Source organism: Rhinolophus sinicus, chromosome 3, assembly GCF_057876585.1.
Source record: "Rhinolophus sinicus isolate RSI-liver-muscle chromosome 3, RSI-T2T, whole genome shotgun sequence".
Lineage (NCBI taxonomy): Eukaryota > Metazoa > Chordata > Mammalia > Chiroptera > Rhinolophidae > Rhinolophus > Rhinolophus sinicus.
In genome coordinates, this window is record NC_142503.1 from 99,951,496 (window position 1) to 99,973,258 (window position 21,763).

General features: G+C 41.8%; 2 protein-coding genes across 4 annotated transcripts in view; both read right to left on the reverse strand.

The window, feature by feature from the left end:
- NIPSNAP2 (nipsnap homolog 2) overlaps positions 1-9,037 on the reverse strand; it is a 34,152-nt gene extending 25,115 nt beyond the window's left edge. Inside the window, 3 exon segments of the mRNA XM_088796808.1 lie at positions 8,498-8,663; positions 8,665-8,940; positions 8,942-9,037. Of these exon segments, the coding sequence (XP_088652934.1) occupies positions 8,498-8,663; positions 8,665-8,940; positions 8,942-9,037 (538 nt within the window).
- Positions 9,038-11,751: 2,714 nt separating this feature from the next.
- MRPS17 (mitochondrial ribosomal protein S17) lies at positions 11,752-17,255 on the reverse strand. 3 transcript variants are annotated; one of them, XM_019719094.3, is made up of 4 exons: positions 17,112-17,255; positions 15,028-15,342; positions 14,245-14,386; positions 11,752-12,697 (listed from the first exon to the last, which is right to left on the reverse strand). In XM_019719094.3, the coding sequence occupies exons 3-4, from the start codon at positions 14,365-14,367 to the stop codon at positions 12,428-12,430; spliced, it is 393 nt and encodes a 130-aa protein (XP_019574653.1). In that variant the 5' UTR covers positions 14,368-14,386; positions 15,028-15,342; positions 17,112-17,255; the 3' UTR covers positions 11,752-12,427. The 3 variants fall into 3 exon arrangements, with proteins under 3 accessions (XP_019574653.1, XP_019574654.1, XP_019574655.1); XM_019719095.2 differs by lacking the exons at positions 15,028-15,342; positions 17,112-17,255 and adding an exon at positions 14,878-15,021; XM_019719096.3 differs by lacking the exons at positions 15,028-15,342; positions 17,112-17,255 and adding an exon at positions 14,831-14,983.
- Positions 17,256-21,763: the final 4,508 nt, after the last annotated feature.

Sequence of the window (21,763 nt, forward strand, 5' to 3'; positions counted from 1 at the left end):
GTGTACTCTATTCTGTGCTCATCACCCAAAGTCTACTTTCCTTCCATTATCATATTCCTCTCCTCCCCACTTTCCCCTCTTGGAATCACCATTCTGTTGTCTGTGTCTATGAGTTTATTTTTCAGTGCATACCTCCATATGCTGGTGAGTGGGATTACACATTTCTGTAACCTCCCTAGAGGGCAGTGTGGTATTACCTATATGAAAATTAAAACTGTAGGCCTTTGGCCCAATAATTGCACTATTGCACTTGCAGTTATATCCTACAGGCAGCTATAGTTAGATAAGTACACAAAGTTGAATGCACAAGAACATTCATTACTGCCTTATTTCCAGTTTGTTCCCAGTACAGGCAATTTGGATATCCATTAAAGGGACTGGTCAAATGAATTAGGGAATATCCAAAATCAGAATAGAATGCAGTTATTTAAAAAAATGAGGTAGATGGGATTGCAAAAATTGGAAAACAGTATGGAGGTTCCTCAAAAAACTAAAAATAGAACCACCTTATGATGATTCAGCAGTTCCACTCCTGGGTTATTTATCCAAAGAAATCCAAAACACTAATTCAAAAAAATATAAGCACCCCTATTGTTTACTGAAGTTCTATTCATAATAGCCAAGATATGGAAACAACTGAAATGTCCATCAACAGACAATTGGATAAAAAAATTGTGGTACATTTATACAATGGAGTATTACTCTGCCATAAAAAAAAAAAAAAAAAAGGAATCCTACCATTAGCAAAAACATGGATGGACCTAGAGTATATTATGCTAAGTGAAATACATCAGATTGAGAAAGACAAATACTGTATGATCTCACTTACGCGTACAATCTAAGGGACAGAATAAACAAACAAAACCAAAACAGACTCATAGATACAGAGAACTTAAGGTTAATAGATAGTAGGGGGATTGGGGGATGGGTGAGAAAGGTGAAGGGATTAGGAAGTACAAATTGGTAGTTACAAAATAGTCATGGGGGTGTGAAACACAAGTCTGGGGAATATGTTGTAAAGACTTCGTAGGGTGTCAGATGGGTGCTGGACTTACCGGTGGGTTCACTTCATAGATTATATAAATGCGTAACCACTGCACTGTAAACCTGAAACTCATATAAAATAATATTGAATGTCAACTATAACTAAAACATATATAGCATATATGAAGGTATGACAATTAAGTTCGCGAACTTGTTGCAACAATGTTGCTAAACTTTTTTGCTATCAGAGGGAATATTCATTCATTATGAATTTGTACCAACTGGACAGTTAACCAAATTTATTACTTGGAGGTGCTGAAAAGGCTATGTGAAAAAGTTAGACAACTTGAACTTTTCGTCAACAATTCATGGTTCTTGTATCACGACAATGCATGCACCAGCTCACATAGCACTGTCTGTGAGGGAGTTTTTAGCCAGTAAACAAATAACTGTATTGGAATTCCCTCCCTACTCACCTGATCCGGCCCCCAATGACTTCTTTACCAGAAGATAAATGAAATATTGAAAGGAAGACATTTTAATGACATCCAGGACATCAAGGGTAATACAATGACAGCTCTGATGGCCATTCCAGAAAAAAAGTTCCAAAATTGCTTTGAAGGGTGGACTAGGTGCTGGCATCAGTGCATAGCTTCCTAAGGGGAGTACTTCAAAGGTGACCATAGTGATATTCAGCAATGAGGTATATAGCACTTTCTCTAGGATGAGTTTGTGAACTTAATTGTCAGATCTCATATATAGTCACGGGATGTAAAGTACAGCCTAGGGAATATAGTTAATGGTATTGTAATAGCTATGTACGGTGTCAGATGGGTAGTAGACTTGGTGGGGTTATTATCACTTTGTGAGGGGTGTAAATGTCTATTATGCTGTTTTGTACACCTGAAACTAATGAATAACAACAAAAAAAAGACTGAGGTAGATCTATACGCACATATTTCAGAGAGATTTATGGTGTAAAAGCAGGCACATAAGAGTACCATAAATACACACACAAAGTGAACTGCTAATAGTGAATAGCAGCCTTTTCCTTTTTATGCTGAAAAAAAATTGACTTGCTGCTTTAATGAACAAACATTACAATTTTCTCCCTCTAAGAGGTTCTCTGATTAAAACTAAATCATAGAATATCATCATAAACAGCTAGAAATCAGATAAGGCTTTTGAATGATGTAAGATTACAAATAAACAAACATAAAATATATAAATATAAAATTAATGTTTTTGTATAAATAATTATCAAGAAATATAAAGTATTTTTTCAAATCCTTCAAAGATTAAAAAGCAGCAAGTTCACAGTAAACAAGCAAAATAAGTTAATATGAGTCATGCAATTTTTCTTATAAGTGGAGACAAATATATAATCTTAAATGGCATTTGTAGAAAGAAGTTGGAAATTCTTCTATTTTTCTTTTATCATGTTAAAATTTCACAGAATTAAGAAAGTGTTAATGGTGGTATCCCTGAGAGAAGGAGTTAAAAAATTAAGTCTTTAAAACTACTTTTTCAATAAACAAACTTTTACAATTAAAATAAATTATATATAAAAACTATTAGCCCTTTACAAAAACCAAAATCATACGGTATTTGTTTGTTTTCTTTTTTTTATTTATTTATTGGGGTGACAATTGTTAGTAAAATTACATAGATTTCAGGTGTACAATTCTGTATTACATCATCGATAAATCCCATTGTGTGTTCACCACCCAGAGTCAGTTCTCCTTCCATCACCATATATTTGATCCCCCTTACCCTCATCTCCCACCCCCCACCCCCCTTACCCTCTGGTAACCACTAAACTATTGTCTGTGTCTATGGGCTTCTGTTTCTCATTTGTTTGTCTTGTTCTTTTGTTGTTTTTGGTTTATATACCACATATCAGTGAAATCACATGGTTCTCTGCTTTTTCTGTCTGACTTATTTTGCTCAGCATTACACTCTCAAGATCCATCCATGTTGTCACAAATGTTCCTATATCATCTTTTCTTACTGCCAAATAGTATTCCATTGTATATATATACCACAACTTCTTTATCCATTCATCTATCGAAGGATATTTTGGTTGTTTCCATGTCTTGGCCACCATAAACAAAGCTGCAATGAGCATTGGAGCACACGTGTCTTTAAGAGGTATAAATGTTTTCAGATTTTTTGGGTAGATACCCAGGAGAGGGATTGCTGGGTCATATGGTAATTCTATTTGTAATTTTTTGAGGAACCTCCACACTGCCTTCCATAACGGAAGTCCTTGCCAGAGCAATCAGGCAAGAGAAAGAAATAAAAGGCATCCAATTGGGAATGAAGAAGTTAAATTATCACTCTTTGCAGATGACATGATGCTCTATATAGAAAACCCTAAAGACTCCACCAAAAAGCTATTAGAAACAATCAACGAATACAGTAAAGTTGTTGGCTAGAAAATCAATGTACATAAGTCCATTGCTTTCCTATATATTAACAATGAAATCTCAGAAAAAGAAATACAAAAAACAATTCCTTTTGCAATTGCAGCAAAAAAATAAAATACCTAGGAATAAACTTAACCAAGGATGTGAAAGACCTATATGCTGCAAACTATAAGACATTTTTGAAAGAAATTGAAGAAGACACAAAGAAATGGAAAGACATTCCGTGCTCATGGAATGGAAGAATCAACATAGTTAAAATGGCCATGTTTCTGTTTTCAATTCACTCTTTGATTATGCAAATAAACTCATTCGGAAGAAGGCAATTATCCAAATGAATCATGCTAAAGTTCATGTCAATAAAAATAAAAAAATTTTGTCAATAAATTTTGAAATAAATTTCACCATGATTCATTTGAAGAATTTGCATGAAGCAAAATGGCAAGTATATAAAATTAGTGTATAAAATTTCTACAAAGTAGAAAGTTTTAATATTTGTTAAAGAACTGTATAATTCTTGTTTTTCTTTATTTTAGATTTTAAGTTCACTAAATAGAAATTGTGTTTAAAATTTTTGGTTAAATAAATTGTGAGAGCTTAGGAATAACAATTATGAGCAACTAAGGAAGGGGTAACATGAAAGTTTCTAAAAATATCAGTTCTAGGGAATTTAAAATATGAAATACTTACCAAAGCAAGTACTACTAATAGTTTTTACTGTATCCTTCCAGAAATGCATACACAAGCATACGTACATATGTTGATATTTAATTTCTATGGCATTTAATACTTTATAAAATGAGAGCGTATAAACAATTACCGGCAGACTAAAATCTGGAGGGGGAAAAATTCCAAAATAATTTTTCTCTTTTTTTAGAATTTAAGGGGATTACACGTTAATAAGTACACATTCTCTGCTAGGCATTGGACTAAACAGGTTAACCATGTCACCTCATGTAACCCTCAGAACAATCTAGCAAGGTAAGTATTATCGAATGTTAAAGATTGGCTCAGAGAGGCAATTTATGACCTGAGTTAAGAAGTGGTAAAAAAAAATATATAAACCTAGATCTATGAAATTCAAAATATTTTTACTAATAAGGGATGCCTTCCAAACACAAATCTCCCCCTCTGAGCATTTGTTCCAGGTTTTAATAATACCAAAGAGATGTACTTTAGAATGGGTAAAACGAGGTCAGAGAGATAGAAATGTTTTGTAAACTAAAGATAAGCCTAAGAAGTAGTCAATACTACAGGCCACACATAAGATCCTGATTGGTGTTTGCTTGTGAATTTGGGTAGCAACTGACAAATGAAAAACAGTCTGGCCCAGCATTACCCTCAACTGACTGTCAAACTCTGAAATCTTTCGAGTGTCAGGTAACCAAAGCTGCCTAATGTGCCCAGGTCATCTAGCTGTCCAAGCTGAATCATGGAAGGGGGTAGAAGCAGCTATAACAATAGCTGACAGGGTGATAAGATTGGGGCTGGGGGTCTTTAATGACAGTGACAAACACCACAATCAGCTGTCTTTATCAATTCATATACATGTTATGTGGCACTTTACAGAGGGTGAGGTGTGGGCAGCACATTCCATAAAGCACTATACTTTAAATAGCATAAGCATTATGCACCAGGCTCTGTGGCTATAAAGATGAACCAGATGCCTAGTGTGTGCAGACTCAGGGGAAAAACCTATTAGTAAACAGCTAGAGTGACCATGGACACTGCAGACTCACACACACACCGTGGGAGCTCAAGGGAATGAACCCTTAGCCTGGCCCGAGAGAAGCAAGAGGGACTCTAGTGGAGGCATTCTGGCTCTGTCTTGGAGGATAAGAAAGACAGACGGACAAAGCAGGTGGTAATACCAGTCACAGGGAACATGTCTGGGGCGTGGAGTCACGACACTGCATGGCAAATTTCTGGAATAAAAGAGTTCAGTAAGGCAAAGCAGGGTATGGGAGGATGGCGAGAGGTAACTGAAGGCAAGAGGCAGGGTGGTCAGGCTCTTGTGTACCGGGCCTATCAGCGGGGCTTTACCTTGTACACAGAGCAATGCTAGCAAGTTTTCAAAAAAATTCTAGGTATAAAAAGCAGCCCGGCAGTGCCATGGCAGATGGACTGCAGCATTAAGGCAGGGAGCATGCTGCCCAGAGCTGAGCTAGGGGGGTGGCCACAGAGGCATGCTGGAGGGAGCTGGGCAGGAATGAGAGGGGATGGGCTTAGGGAAGACCTTCAGGTTTCTGACCTGAGTCACTGAATAAATGAAAGATGTTCCATCATTGGGGAAAGAGAACCCAGGAGGAGCAAGCAGGCTTTGGAGGAGGAAGATGAATTAAATTCTGGGTACATAAACATCTCAAGCAGCTGTGGGACACTTAATGTCCACTAAGTAGCTGGAACTCTGGGCCTGGCACTGGGCAGAGCTAAGTAATTAGTGCTGGCAAGTAAGTCTCCCAGCAAGACTTCTTCCTTTCCTTCTGAAATCGCTCTTGCAAGGTTACCCACAATACCCGTTGGCAAATCCAGTTTTCTTCTGTCATCTTAGCCTTAAAGCAGCAGCTGGCACAGTTGACCACTCCTCCTTGAAATACCTCTCCCTGGGCAATGTCACACAACAATGACCTCACTAGCAGCTCTTTCTTTTTCCTATATCCAGCCTGTAAATGACACATCCCAGGGTCTGTTTCTCAGCCCCTTCTCTAGCCACACTCTCCTCAAGCAATCTCACTCATTCCTATGGTTTTAAAAAACATTTTATTATGAAAAATCCCAATCAACTACAAAACAGTATACTAAAACTCATGTATCTATTACAAACATTTTGCGCTCCTATGTGCTGACAACTCCCAAATGTTACTTGTCCTTTGAGGAGTCATAGGTTAAATAGGTCAACTGCCTACTTGGCCTTTCCATGTGAATAGCTCATAGCCATCTCAAACTTTACCCAGTTCAAAACTGCTCCCCCAGCACCACACCTGTTCCTCCTCCTCTGAATTACTAGTAAGCAGGCAGTGGTGAGGACCTTGTGTGCCTTATTCACTGTTTCCAACAGCACTCAGCATATGGCGGGCACTCATATACCTACGGAACAGACGACTCTCAGTAAATGGCACGACCATCCACCCAGTCCACCCAGTTGGCCATTACCCTTGATTCTGTCCCCTTTCCCAAGTCAGACTTATCTTTTAAAAACGTAGATCAGATCATGTCACATTAGAGTTTATACGTTTAAATGTTTTCCATGGCTCCCAGAATAAAATCCAAACTCTCTAGGATGGCTTGCAAAGCTTGTAATTATCGGCACCTGCTCCTTGCCACCTGTCCTCTAGCCAGTCTTCCCTTCACCTCTGTGCTCCAGCCTCCTAGACTTTTCTGGGGTTTCCCAGCATGTCTGATTCCTTCCCACTCGGGGCTTTCATTCACTCTGTCCCTTCAGATCTCAGCTTTACATCACCTTCTTGGAGAGACCTTCCACGATGTCATGTCGTGGGTTCCTGGATTTTATCTCACAGTACCTACTTCAATCTGTGAGTCTATCTGGGTTTTTACCTCTGCCATGACATCCTGGGGATAGTGCCCATAGCTATTACGCTCAGTTCCACAGAGCTTCCAAGAACTTGTATTCAATAGTTGATAAAATCAGATAACTAACTAGGTCTAGACTGAGTCCTAAAGACCACCTACAGTTAAGGCAGACTAGAGCCCAGGAAGGAGTAGTCAAAAGGTACAGGGGACCTGAGAGAGTAATCAAAGAGCTGACAGGTTGGACAGAGATAAGAATTCCAAGGTCAGGAGCATTTGGCCCCAGCAGAAAGTCGGGGTACTGGGCAGACCCAGGTCTCATTCTCGTTTCCTAGTTTTGTGACCTTGGGCACTTTAGGTAATCATGTTGGGTGAACACCTTCAGTCTCAGCTCAAAGAAGAAATTATGAATTTCATGGGCTCATACCACCTCTGTGAAAAAAATAAGACACAGCAGATGCTCAAAAACAATAAAAATAAAAGGTTGATTTGTTAATCAACTTGAAAACATAAACATCAAATTTAGAAATACAAGTTGAGCATCAGTCCTAGGAAGGGTGCTGGGCCTGAAGCCTGACAAACTTGAGCTCAAATGTCCTTTCTAGCTATGTGTCTCTCACCCTTTGAGGTTCCACCTCATCTCTACAAGGCAGAATCCCATTACTTACCTGAGATTACTACTAGGATTTAATTAAATAAGCCATATTATATAAAGCTCCCTGGCCCATAGTAAAAGTTTAACAAACAGGTAGTTTTTTCACTTTTTCATTTTTAAGTGTCAACTGCACTTTCTAGAGGCTCATTATTTAACTAAAAACAAACCAAAAATAACATTTAAATTACCCAATCTAAAGAAAACAAGGAAGCAAATCTACGTGTAAATCAGTAAGGGCTTTGGGTTTTTTTTTTTAATGTTGAAAATGGAACATAGATATGTCAAAGTGATGGATTCAGAAAACCGAACGTTTAATAATCCATTGAGGTTTGGAAAAAAGTTAAAACATGAACCCAACGCCTTAGTGTTGATAACTGTAAATACTTGTTGATCCACTACCTACTTTTAAATGCACGTCAAAAGCTGTTCCTAGTACTGGGATCCCCTCACTGACCCCCGCCACCCCTTCAATGAGGGCTCACCCGGGACTGTGCGTTATTCGTCCTCACAAAAACCTAACAGTAAGTGGTATCTCTACTGCCATTGCTTATGCCCGAGGCTTCGCGCGGGCCAGCAGCTTTCTCAGGACGCCAGCCGGAAGCCGGCAGGCCGAGTCCAAGGCCTGCGGTCTCAACCGCGCGCCGATGCTTGGCCATGGCTGCGGCCAGTCAGCATAGCTGGCGGACGTGGCCTCGGCGCTGACCGCCGTCCGCGCCGTGACCTTGAGCCAGCCGGAAAGGCACTCCGACCCCGCCGAGGCTCCCGTCCGCCTCGGCCCTGCCGACCGCGGCCTCGGCGCGGGCGCCCTGCCCCAAGGGAACGGGACCGGCGCGGAAACCCCTGCCGAGGACCCCGCACCCTCCGCCCCGCGGCGGCCCCTCCCCGAAAGGGCGGCGCTGCTCACCGGAGCCCGGGCAGGAGGCTGCAGGGGGCGGCCCGCCGCAGGACGCAGCCGGCCGAGGCCGCTCCGCTGGCGCGAAGGACTCGCGCCGCCATCTTGCTCCGGCGCTTCGGTTCCCACCGCCGGGGCCGCCGCTGACGCCGCCGCTGCCTCCGCGACCCCTCCCCCGGCCACGCGGGCCAAGGCTGGGGCCGGGCGGGGCCGGGCGGGGCGGGGCGGGGCGCGCGGCCGCTGCACTGGGCGCCACCGCCAGGGGGAGCAGGGCGACGCCGCGGCGGCTGAGTGCGCAGTGCGTCCCGGCGGGGAGGCCGGGCAGCCGAGAGAAAGGAGCTGGAAGCCGGAAAACGGTTTCCAGACGATAACCTCCAGCGAAAGGAGGGGGTGCCCCGAACAGGGTGCGCAAAAGGAACATGGACAAGGCGTGAACGTACATGGAAAGATCCACAAGAAAAGAGTAACAATGTTGCTAGCGGAACCCAGGGCCTCGGGGGCAAAGCTGGGAGGCAGGCTTCTCCCCGAATACCTTTTGAATTTGGTAAACATGGTGCCTTTTCAACATAAGTAAACACATACATACAACTTTAATGAAAACATTTTGGACGAAAACATTCTCCAGTTCGCGCATAGGCTCGGAACTCCAGTGGGCAGGCAGGCACAAGCCCCATTTCTGCTCTTAAGTGGGGTAGAATGTGAAATGATTGGGTCAATTGTTGACTTGGAGAGATTCGGAAGACGGGAAGGGAGCACAGACCCGAGAGCATGCGGCTATGGAGGATTGACACCTAGAAGCTGACAGGACAGCACAGTCCCAAGGGAAGGGAGTTGACCACTGGAAGAAGGGAGGGCATTTCCCGCCAGCAATGGAATCAACCTCAAGGCGCGGATCAGTATGGTACTGTTTGGGGGGAAATGTATCCTGCCGTAAGGTAAAAGAGCCACAAATGTAACCATGAAAACTGCAATCAAGAGAAGGTGGACAGAAAGGAGCTAGACAGAAGGGGGAGAAGCCGGGAGGAGCTGAGGCTCAACCCCTAAAGGGAGGAAGCATTTCAAAGCCAGTATCTTCAGAGGGCAAGAGGAAAATGCCCTCAGGACTGGGTATTTTCTGAGGAGGTTTCTGCCACCCAGGGAGGCGTGTGTAGGAGGGATGGGGGCAGGAACTGGGCTTGTGAACTGAGGGCTTCTCTGGAACTGGCCATCTTAAGAGGCGAAAGAAGCATGAGGGCTTAAGGGGTGCAGTTTTCTGACTGGGACAATGTTTGACCACCTTAATATGGCAAGGACCCACCAGCGAGGACAGAAATAGGTCCTGTTGATGGGTGACTGGCAACAGGGATTTGCCCCAGACCAGGGACATGCATCTGTCTCTTGAAGGCCAATGGAAGGGAGGCCAAAGGACACAGGGGCAGGAGGCTAGAGTCTGTGTGGCTTAAGAGAGTTCCCTGATCTCAACTGGCTTATGCTTAGTGAGGCTGTGGAGGCTGGATGGACCCCAAAAGGAGGCTGAAGTGAGCTCCCTCCCCCCAAGGGGGAAAGGACATGTCCCAGTCCTGCACAGGGGGAGGCTGGGCCTCTTCAAGCCAGTGATGTCAATATGCCCTTGTGACTTTCTCACACCGCTCCCCAATTTCTCAGCTGTATTTCAGGAGACAAATGCTTTCAAATCTATTTTCCCGAAATGTAAACTTCATAGACATTTCTTTGCTGACCTTGGTTTTGTTTTATTTAGTATTAAGCCACTCGTTCTGCATTTTTTCCCTCACTATCATTTTGCTCTGGAGTTCCATTAACCTTTTACTGAAGGAGGTACTCTTTTTTTTTCACAGGTGTGTGGCTTAGGTTACTCAACACCATAGAATGAATGTGGGACATCTTCCTGAAGCATAATTTTTACACCAAGATTTTCAAAAAATGTAGGATAAAAATGATACATTAGAGTATATGCAAACATTTAAAATATTTGAGATTTTAGAGATGGCTTAGACAGGTGTCCCGTCCCTTCCAGGATAACTGGTACCACATAGTCTACCTGCTAGAGACATAGACAGTCTTTTTTTCTTTTTTTTTTAAAGATTTTATTGGGGAAGAGGAACAGGACTTTATTGGGGAACAGTGTGTACTTTCAGGCCTTTTTTTCCCCCCAAGTCAAGTTGTTGTCCTTTCAATCTTAGTTGTGGAGGGTGCCGTTCAGCTTCAAGTTGTTGTCCTTTCAGTCTTAGTTGTGGGGGGGCGCAGCTCAGCTCCAGGTCCAGTTGCCGTTTTCTAGTTGTAGGGGGCACAGCCCACCATCCCTTGCGGGAGTCGAACCGGCAACCTTGTGGCAACCTTGTGGTTGAGAGGATGCGCTCCAACCAACTGAGCCATCCGGGAGTTCACTGGCAGCTCAGCTCAAGGTGCCGTGTTCAATCTTAGTTGCAGGGGGCGGAGCCCACCATCCCTTGCGGGAATTGAGGAGTCCAACAGGCAATCATGTGGTTGAGAGCCCACTGGCCCATGTGGGAATTGAACCGGCAGCCTTTGGAGTTAGGAGCATGGAGCTCTAACCACCTGAGCCACCGGGCCGGCCCTAGACAGTCTTAAATACTTCCCTTTCACTCACCCTCTCTGGTACCAAGCCCTGAGAATTCTACTTTGGAACATCATCTATCCAACCACTTTTCATCTTCCCTGCCCAACTCAGTTTACTTCTTAGGACTAGTCTTTGAATAGGTGACTGTCTCCCTACCTCTAATCTTTCCCCTTCCAATCCATTCTCTACACTGATGCTATTACTTGTATTGAAATCTAACTATAAATGTTAAATAACCCACCACTTACAGTGTAACTTCTATTTCTCTACCTGATTCCCACCCTTGTTAAAAATGTCCCAGCAACCCTCACTGGCTTCCAGAAACCCTTGGTTATGCTTTCTGTCATACTTTGAGGACTTTATACTTCCTTCACTTTGCCTGGTATGCCCTTTCCACATCCCTCATCTATTGGCCTGGAGACTCTCTTTAAGATTCAGTTCTAGCACCATCTTATCTCTTTGGGGAAGTTACCCTCATTTCTTCCCACTCAGGTGCTTCGTTTGCCATGAAGCCCCTGTATATATCTCCCCCACAGGATTATCAGCCGTAAGAGGGTTGGCAATGCCTATGGTCATTGTTGAAACCCTGTGCTTGTATTAATATCCATATTAGTTGAGGTTGAAATATGCTCCAAATCTCTTTCTAGGAGCCAGAAAACTGAAATATATAGCTCAATGTTTACGCAGGTCAAAATTTAAGTTATCAGTTTATTAATAGACAGCAACAAAACTCTGAAACTCTCCAATTCAAATGCACATGTGAGAAGTTCTATGACTTCATCAATGTATCAGATTTTAAGAACTCATTCCTATTTAATGCAGCCTAAGATACAGGATTAAAAAAATAACAAAGAATTTTTAAGTTTTATTTTCCACATGTCAACATTCTTATTAATACAGACTTTAATCTGATATATTGTCTAACACGAAGCATGTTGATTATTTCCATTTGGAACTGGTTAAATCACAGAAAAAGTTTAATTTTGAATACCATTAAAAATATTCACTTAATGTGATTTATCTGTTTATGATATCAAAAGGGTTTCTTCTCTCAAAATAAAGATTCTAAGATAAATTCAAGATTCCTTTGAATGAAAATAAAACACATCTAAAACAGTGAGCTTAAAAAATAATGCAGCAGATTGCTAGGCTTACTTAGTGTAACAGGAAAGTATGTTCCCTGAAAAGGAAATCTGAAACATAAACCGTCCTGGAAAATTATAACAAACCCTTTATTCATTTACTTTTTGCTATTTCATAAATACCAGAAGAGAAATTGGTCAGTTTGTGATGAAACTTAGAAAAATATCTTTTTCCATAAAGCAAACTTATCTTTCCCTTTGGCTCCTTTTTCTAATCCTACTTCATTGTTCTGAAGAGATACTGAGTTCTTCCAGATTTTTGGTTAGGTGGGTGGTTTCCAAATTAACTGGACTCTCCAGGTAGGTAGTTCCTGCACAGGGTTTTCCCGTCACTGGATCTATGATTTGTCCAACTTTGAAAATGATCTCAGCCAGCTCATGTTTCACATGCTTCGTTCGTGGAACAGGTAATGCTTTAAGAAGTACAATATCCCCAACCGTGCACTTTTGAAGAGCATCGTGAGCAAAGTAGGTTTTTCGTTTATTAAAATACTGTTGAGAGAAGGAGGTACAAATCAGTAGTTCCCATCTGTGATCTGGCAATGCAGTACAGACTATGAAAAAATAATGCACAGAAAACAAGCTGGGACTTGGGAAAAAACAGATAACATGCTTGAGGAGTCTTCCAATATACCAATTAGCTGCTTAATTTCTGGAAAACAGCAATGACTTTTCCAGAGCTGATCCTGTTCCTGAGCTCTTCAATCTGTTACCTTCAGGACCCTTACTCTTATCAATTATCATCCTTCCCTACACTATTTAAATTCTTCCTTCCCAGTGGAGCATTATCCCCAGACTGTAAACATGCCACTCTCACCACTAGCTGTGTGATTTAGGACAAGTCATGTAATAACTCCAAGCCCAATTTTTCTCCACCATAACATGAGGCTCTAATACCTGTGCCTCTAAAGTTGTCAAGATAATTAAACATTATAATGTACATAAAGCACTTAGCTCTGTGCCTGGCTCAAAGTATTGCAAATAAGCCACAAATAATACATAGAATCATCCATTCCTCAAAACAACCCTGCCACAGCAAGTACTCCCATTTACAGATAAGAAAAACAGGCTCAGGGAAGTTATATATAACGTGCATAGCTAGAAAACAACAGAGTCAGTACTCTAAGGTCTTCTGATTCAAAGACCAGATAATACCATCATGTGTCAGCTTGTTCCTGTGTTTTTAAAGTTCCTGTGTCAGCTTGTTCCTGAATAACAACCAGCATTTCTACCAACCTGTGTGCCCACCCTTGAATGCAGAAATATCCTTGGCACTTCCCCTCCTTCCCATACACGTCTAACAAATCAAGGACTGTTGCTTCTTTCTGAAATTTACTTTTCCCACTACATCCCCATTGCTCCAAGGACTGTTCAAGTCCTTATTGTTTTCATCCTTGACTTTTGCAATAGTCTCCTTACCTATTTTCTTACCTTCAATCCTCATCCCTATCCATCTCCAAATCTTTCCTTTGCTTGTAGGATAAAATCCAAAATAAAACATAAAAGACCCTTCTCAGTGCAGCTCTGATTGTTCTTGCACTCATTCAACAGTGCCTACTTAGCGCCAGATTCTGGGCTCACCCTTGCCAAAACGCCTGCTGTTCCTGTAGACTGTCATACACTTTCAAGGATAAAAGAACTTCTGCAAACTACTCATCATGGCCGGAATGACTTCCCCCAACCTGGTCCTCTGGATAAAATCCTTTTTGAGATTCTACTTAAATGTCTCCTAATTGAGGATGCTCTCCTTCACAAACCTAGGAAGGAAGAATGAGATGTCCCGCTCTCTGCTCCCACAATACATTCATTGCACATAGAAAGACTACAGCACTTATCAGACAGAACTGAAATGAACTCTGCGTGTCCCTAGAATGTGAGTACAAACCATACTCAGTTCACTTTGTTACACTCACAGACCAGACAGACCATTGAGCAGCAGATGCTCAATGCATTTTTACTGATAGGGAAGTGTTTTTCTGCTCAGAATGCAGAACATGTGGGTGATTTATCAATGCCAACTGAAAACAGATGTTTCTCACCTTTAATAAGTAAGGATCCAGAACAAGCCTGGTGACTTTCACTTTAGCAGTTTTTTGCATTGCTGTCCCAATCACCTTCCCCACGATCCATTTGGCATGGACAGATGAACGAGCTACTGACATTTCAGGTGGCTTCAGTCACCTGAAAAACAAATTTCAAAGTTTACTATTCTGGTGGTTATTTACTAGCCAAGTGAATTTTGTCACTAGAACTGCCAAAGTTCATAAACAGCTTTTGTTGGTCTTCTGGAATCATCACTTCAGATGCTCACACGTTTCCTTATCTCCTTAACTACCCAAACTCCCATCCTTACAATGTTTGCAAAGCTGTAATTTTAACCCCTCTAAGCCTCAGCCTCCCCCTCTGCAAAATAGGAATAACAGGGCCTATTAACAGGGATGCTTCGAGCATTTAACTTGTAAGGCGGTCAAAAGGGAGAATAAAAACTCTGGTCTTTACTTGGTGTCCCTTATTTCTTTTTATCCCGCTGGGCTGCCTCTCCCAAGGCTAACAACTCGGCTACTGGCGGAGCTCAAGGCCTAGGGGAAGCGACAGAGATGTCCTCCCCACTGAGCGAGACCTTGCCTTAGGGCTGCTTTCGAGGTCAGTTAGTAATACTGAGTCCAACCCACTCGGCCTGGAGAAGGTTGGGGGATGACTGATCCCTCCACCCTGCACAACTCCGAGGTCAGGCGACTCCACTCTCCCTGAGGACTGTAACAGATTGGCGCCTCAGACCACGAATCCACGCCCTGCTGCGGCAACGCGCAGCCCACACTCACCTTCGGCTCCACTGTCTCGGCGCACGACTAGCGGAGTGCCAGTCGCAGCGCTGTGGCGTCACTCGCACGCAGGCCGCTCCGCCCCGGACCGCCCCTTTCATTGGCCGCCGGTCCGTTCAACTCTGGGAGGGGTTAAAGGCAGGACTCCGCCCACTCCCCTTTAAAAGGGTTCGCGTAGCGTCGGTTTCCTCGGGACTTTAAACTCTCTGTTCCCCACGCCCACGGATATAAGAACGTGGGGAATTCTGGCCTTTCCTTTTCGTATTCCATTTGGTTTCCTCGTCTTCTGTTGAGCTCCCTGGCATTGGACAAGACCTTCCAAATCAAGGAATTCATTAATTCAAACACTGAAACATCCTACCCTGCTAAATGCTGAGACGTAAATACTTAAGCATTTCTACCCCCCACAGCTGCTTTTAAGATAAACTTCTGTAGATTTTTATGATTTTATGTGTTATTTCTCAATATCTGTGAGATGGAGAGAAGTCTGGTGTGGATACATATATATGTGCCAATTACGAACGAATTAGATGGAACATAAACTGGCTGCTTGGTGCCTTCTCAGAGAGAGGGAAATTTGGGAATGTATTAGGCTCTTGTTTGGGAATTGATAAGAGGAACAGAAAACAATAGGCTATTGGCATAGACAAATTGAGGGCCAAATTATGGATGTGGTCAATTGTTTTTTGTCATTGAAACATCTTAGCAATTGGTGAGGAAAGGCTGGGAAAACAAGAATTAATCCGTACTTCGGTCTGTCCAACACTCATTTTTTTCTTAGCATACAATTATGGAAAACTTTGACTCTGTGCTAGGCACTGGGGACAAAAAAGATGAATCAAAGGAGACCCCACCCTCAAAAAGCCCACAGTCTAGTAGGGACAGGTGAGTAAAGAAACAATTATAAAACAAGCACAAGTAATGAGAGCATTGAAAAAGGAGTGCCTAACTTTGCAGAGAGAGGAGACTTGATCAATTGGGAATTTGATCCAGGGGCCAGAGCTTGAGAGGAGAGTGACATGGGATGTAGAGAGGGCATCTGAGGCTTAAAGAAGAGCAGGTGCAGGGCTGCTGGGGTGTGAGAGAACATGGTAGGATAAGCAGTCCAGGACTACCAGAACATAGGGTGAGGGGAAGAGGGGCAGGGATTGAAGCTGGACACAGAAAGGCATCTACTCCAGGACGTATTTCTTGTGAAGGACCTCATTTTTTCTTCTAAATGATGGGGAGCCTTTGGAAAATATGAGTGGTTTTCCTAGCGTTCAAGATCATTCTGGTAGGAGTGTGGAAGAGAATAAAGGTTGGAAAGATTCGTGACTGGATGTTCTGTTAGGGAATGGTGAAGACCTGAACTGGAATGGTTGGGAATGAAAGAGAGAAAGTGAGTTGGAAAAAGTGACTGGGAAATTGGCTGTGTGAGGAAAAGGGACAGAGAGGAGGTAAGTGTGTGTGTGTATGTGTGTGTGTGTGTGTGTGTGTGTGTGTGTGGCTTAAATAACACATTTATTTTCTCATGGTTCTGGAGGCTTGAAGTCTAAGATCAAGGTACCATCAGAGTCACTTTCTGGTGGGAGCTCTCTTCCTGGTTTGCGGATGGCTGCCTTCTCACTGTGTCCTCACATGGACTTTCCTCCGTGTAAGTGTGCACAAGGAGAGAAAGAGTGCATGCTGTTGTCTCCTCTTCTTTTTCCCCCCTGTTTTATAAGGACACCAATCTCATTGGATTAGAGCCCCATCCTAATTACCTCATTTAATCCTAATTCCTGTCCAAAGGTCCTATCTCCAAATGCTACCACATCAAGTGTTAGGGCTTCAACATATATATGAATTTGGGGAGGGGGGAACACTATTCCACAGTTCAGTCCATAACAATAAAATCAAAGAAGTAAAAGCCTTGTAATCTTAAATTTGAATTGGAAATACAGTGTGAACTCATGATTTATTTTTCTAAAAAAAAAAGTCTTTCCTAGAAAGTCTAGAAGCAACAATAACCTAGTCGCAATCAGTATACCAAGCACCCAGATTGTGGTATCTATATGTCATTTCTCTCTAAAAGGCACCAAGGATCCTTGAGAAATCCTTACCTCAGGTTTAGAGCAGAAGTGTATGAGTTAAACTTGGGACATCTCCTTGTCTCAGAAATCAAGGGAGCTATCAAAGATAAATGCAATCAGGTCAAAAGCCAACTTGAAGGAGTTCCCACTGAGTTAAGATGAGATTATGTGAGCCTAAAAAGAACAATAATTGCAATGGATTGAAAAACATGTAAAATTCTATGTGTTCATATTAGTACTTAAAAATAAAGCCTCATTGGTCACTTTTGGAGATTCCTAAGGGACCAAGTCAATAGTTTAATCTATAAAAGTAAAGATCAATATATCCTGAAATATGATACCAAGTACATGTGAGAATGACTAATTAATCAATGCATAAGGAATGACAGAATTGGAAAATAACTTTTTTTGCAACCACTAATGAAATAATGAATAATGTTAACAATAATACCAATAATATCAACAATACCAACAAAACTGTTGGGTGAAAGATTGATGGGGAACTTTATAATAAAGAGAGGAGACTAATAGTACTTGAACCCCCAATTAATATTAGAATTTGTAGAAGTAAGTCAGACTAAACATTACACAACTTTTGGTGTAAAAGAAAAGGAAGTACACACCACCACATATAAAATATTAATGCATTAAAAAGTAATCAGAAGCAAATCAATTTCCTAGATTTAACCCTTATTTTGCAAGAAATACAAGAGATATAGAAACAAGTTAGCATGATGTCATAGAGTGTTCTAATTCAAGCTCGGACATTCTCATGCCGACACACAAAAACATGCAACAATAATGAACGCCACTCAGCAAGACACTGCCACACGTGAACAAGACACTCTCGACATGAACACAGCTGTGAGACACTGATATACCAAGGTTATGAAACCTTCCCAAGCTGTTTGCTCAGGGCTGCCAATGTAAGTGCATGGTGGCAAGTTCACAAACCTAATTTTCAGACCTTGTACATTCTTTTCAAGCTCACATGAAGTATTTTCCAAGATAGATCACATGGTATGCCTCAAATTTATGACTGAAATCATTTCAAGCATCATCTCTGACTACAATGGTATGAAAATAGAAATGAATTACAAGAAAAAAGCTGAAAAACACTGATAAAAATGAACAGAAACTTTAAGAAAACATAATCAGTTGGGAGGGTTTATGGGAGGAGTTAGGATTTATAAAAGTGTTTGCACTCTATGTAATCATGTGAACTCTACATGCAAGAAACCTACAGGAAGAACTCTATGTTTACAATAAAGTCTATGGTTCTAACATTCCTTGCCATTAACTTTCTTTTCCCTTCTATAAATTACCCTCCATCTTGGCACACAAGCCAGAGTGTGCACGTGGCTTGCCATGTCTGCATGTGCTGGGATGCAACTCTTTTCTTTTTCCAGAATAAATTCTTTTTGGGATGAAACACCTAGCCAATGTTATTTTGCCGTCGACATTTTGGGAACTCATCTGGGATTACAGAGAACAACACTTGACAGCTTCAGGGCAGGTGAGCACAGGTTCTGGTGCCCCACATCGTCACTTTGGATCTCTGTTTGCTTTCTGATTTGGAAGCTCAGGGTAAGTCTTCTCCTGGAATCGAGCTTCTGCTTTTTATATTTTGAAGCTCTTTGAGCTTTATCCAGGAATTGTTTAGAAGTGTGTGTGTGTGTGTGTGTGTGTGTGTGTGTGTGTGTGTGTCTGTGTTAAAAAGGCCTCACTTGTTTGTCTGTCTGTTGTCTGTGAATACTCAGTTTAGCATGTTGGCCTGATTTCTTCAGAAACAGGTTGTCTTTTAAGACAAAACTTGTTTTTGCCTAAAGATCTCTTTGGGTACAGATGTTATTTCTACTGAAATTAGTCAGTTTGGCCCAGTATTAGACTATGCTGTCTCACTGAGAGGAGTGTTACTCAGTTCAGCTGGAGTCTCCAAGGGCTGGTTCCTTTCCTAGAACTGGCTGTCAGCTTTTGTCCTGGTCCTCTGTGATCAGACTACTATAAAGGGGGGCTGGCAGGTGTCTGGCATGCAGGTTGCTCCAGCTGTTGTAAATTACTTTGGACCCTTTGTTCTAGAGAAAAGTTTCTAAAAAATGGGACCCCAGCTATCTAAATATTTTAGGACCTCCCCTGCCAGGGACACTGGTCGAGTACATGATTAAAAGCCATAGACAAATTTCATGAGCATATTTAACTAAATGGATGGCTCTTACTAAAAATAATTCCGCAAATCAGTGGCCACCTTAGGGAACATTTGAGATTCCCAGACTTAATTTTCTTAAAGACAAATTGGACAATAATAGCACTAAAATTGGTAAAACTGAGTGAAACACCTATTTTTGAATGGTATTTTGAGGCTTCCAAGCAAGACCAAGAATCTGAAGTTGCCTATCAGCAAAATAAAGTCTTAAAATTAACAGCGGCTACTGAAAATTTCAAAAGAGAGAAAATGACATGCGAAGCCACGTATTCTTCCTCTGCAGCTCTGCCTTGCCCTTCCCCCTCTACTCCATTGTCTCAGGATCCATCTTTGGGTCCACCCTATTTTTCTATGGATACTTTGCCACAGGCTTCTTCTCCAGCTTGCGCAAGCACTTTTTGCCCGACTCCTTTGCTTCAAGCTCCAGCTTCGAGGCCATCTTGCCTTCCATTACCACCTTCCTTACCTTCAGTTCTGCCTCTGATGTGATTTTTCCCTTGAATCCTCTCCTATTTTTCCTTCCTCTGAACTTATCAGTACTTTCCCATTTAAAATTAAACACCCTGAGGACCCTAACAGACCCCAAGTTTCGTATGTCCCCAGAATTAAAGCTGAGTTATGAACCATTGTAAAGGATTCCCTAAGGTAACTGAGGACTCTCACAAGTTTGCTGAGGAATTTGATATTACTATTCAGGCCTATCAGCCTGGTTGTCCTGATCTGTATCAGCTAATCAATAAGTTAGTTGGTGAAAGCCAGGTTTGGCACTGGAGGAAAATTGCTGGATGGGAACATCCCAGAAGAGACTTAGAAGAGCAAACTTCTAATTTTGGGGAAGAGGCTACAGAACTTGCTCTAAAACTGCACCAAGCAATTCCTAAGGCTTTTCCAAAGCCTGTTAATTGGGGCAAAGTTCAAACTTGCTCACAAAAGTCTGACGAATCTGTTCATGACTATTATAATAAACTCCACGTCACTTTTAAGGAAAATTCTGGTCTTCCTTCAGATGTTGACTCCACTCTAACTTTTAATTGTTTGTTAATGAGCTGAACAGTGTTCTTTTCCTCCTAGTTAAGAGAACCAGGATGAAATGGGAGACCATGGCCACCCTGGATTTTGTGAATTTGTCTAATCAGCTTGCCTATACTCTAGATGAGCCCCCTAGAAGTAATATTGTCAAGATTTTTAATTTTCAGCCTTGGCAAATGAGAGGCCCTATGCAAAACTGAAAGACTCCAAACTTTTGCCATTATTGCAAAGAGCCAGGACACTGGAAAAGGGATTGCCATAAATTTAAGTATTTCAGATGCTCTCAGCCCTCTAACCAGCCTTTTCAAGGTCCTTCTAATGGGTCTCTGAGGAACTACAGGGGCTTTTTCCAGTCCTTCCTTTTAATCAGCTTGGAGAAACTTCTCTTCAAGTTGGTAAGGAAACTTTCTATTCTTATCGACACTGGTGCTACACTCTTAGTGCTCAACCCCACTGTCATAAAACAGCCCCTGCCTTGGAGTAATAAAAGAGTTCAAATAATGGGGATTTCAAGTAAACCTCAACACGGTCATATCTCTGGATCTATTCCATTTTGCTTAGGCTTCTTAAGAGATACACACATTTTTCTCCTTAGTTCTTCTGCCTCTACCCCTTAATTAGACTGAGACTTCCTGGAGAAGTATAATGCTGAAATATCCTTTTCCTGAAAGGGAGAAATAATGTTAGAGTTTGATGATAACTGTCAGAATGGCTAATTAGGTGAAGTAAATGGCCTTTCAACATCTTTTATTTGTTCTGTTTTTAACAGTACAGTAGCTGAATCTGAGAGCACTGATAAATTATCCCTATTGAACCAACTGCCATCTTCTTTACAGGCAAAATCTTCAACTGATGTTGGCAGAATCCATATTACCTCCTATTAAGATTCAAATTAAAAAAAAGATTCAAATTGATCCTTCAAAACCTCTGCCCAGAATTAATCAATATCTTATAAGAGACCCTTCAATGTATAAAGCCCATAATAGATTATATGAGGTCTGACAATTAGGTTTGCCAACTTGCCACTGTGCACTTATATCGGCAGCACAGTATTAGGCAGTTCGGTAAGGTTTCACAACCTTGGAATATCAGTGTCTCATGGCTGTGTTCGTGTTGATGTGTGGTGGTGTCATGCTGAGTGACATTCATTATCGTTGTCATGTGTTTTTGTGTGCCATCGTGAGAATGTCAGAGCTTGAATTAGAGCAACAAACAAACATTACTTTCTTGTTAAATTTGCAAGAGTGGAAGTGAAATCAGGGGCATGTTAGTCCAAGTTTATGGGGATAATACCATGAAGAAAACAGCAGTGTACAAATGGATTAAATGTTTTTCTGAGGGGAGAGAATGTGTCACTGATGAAGAGAGGTCAGGGCATCCAGTAAGGAGCAGAACTGATGAAAACATTGCAAATATTCGTCAAATTGTGCGTCAAAATTGTCTGCTGACT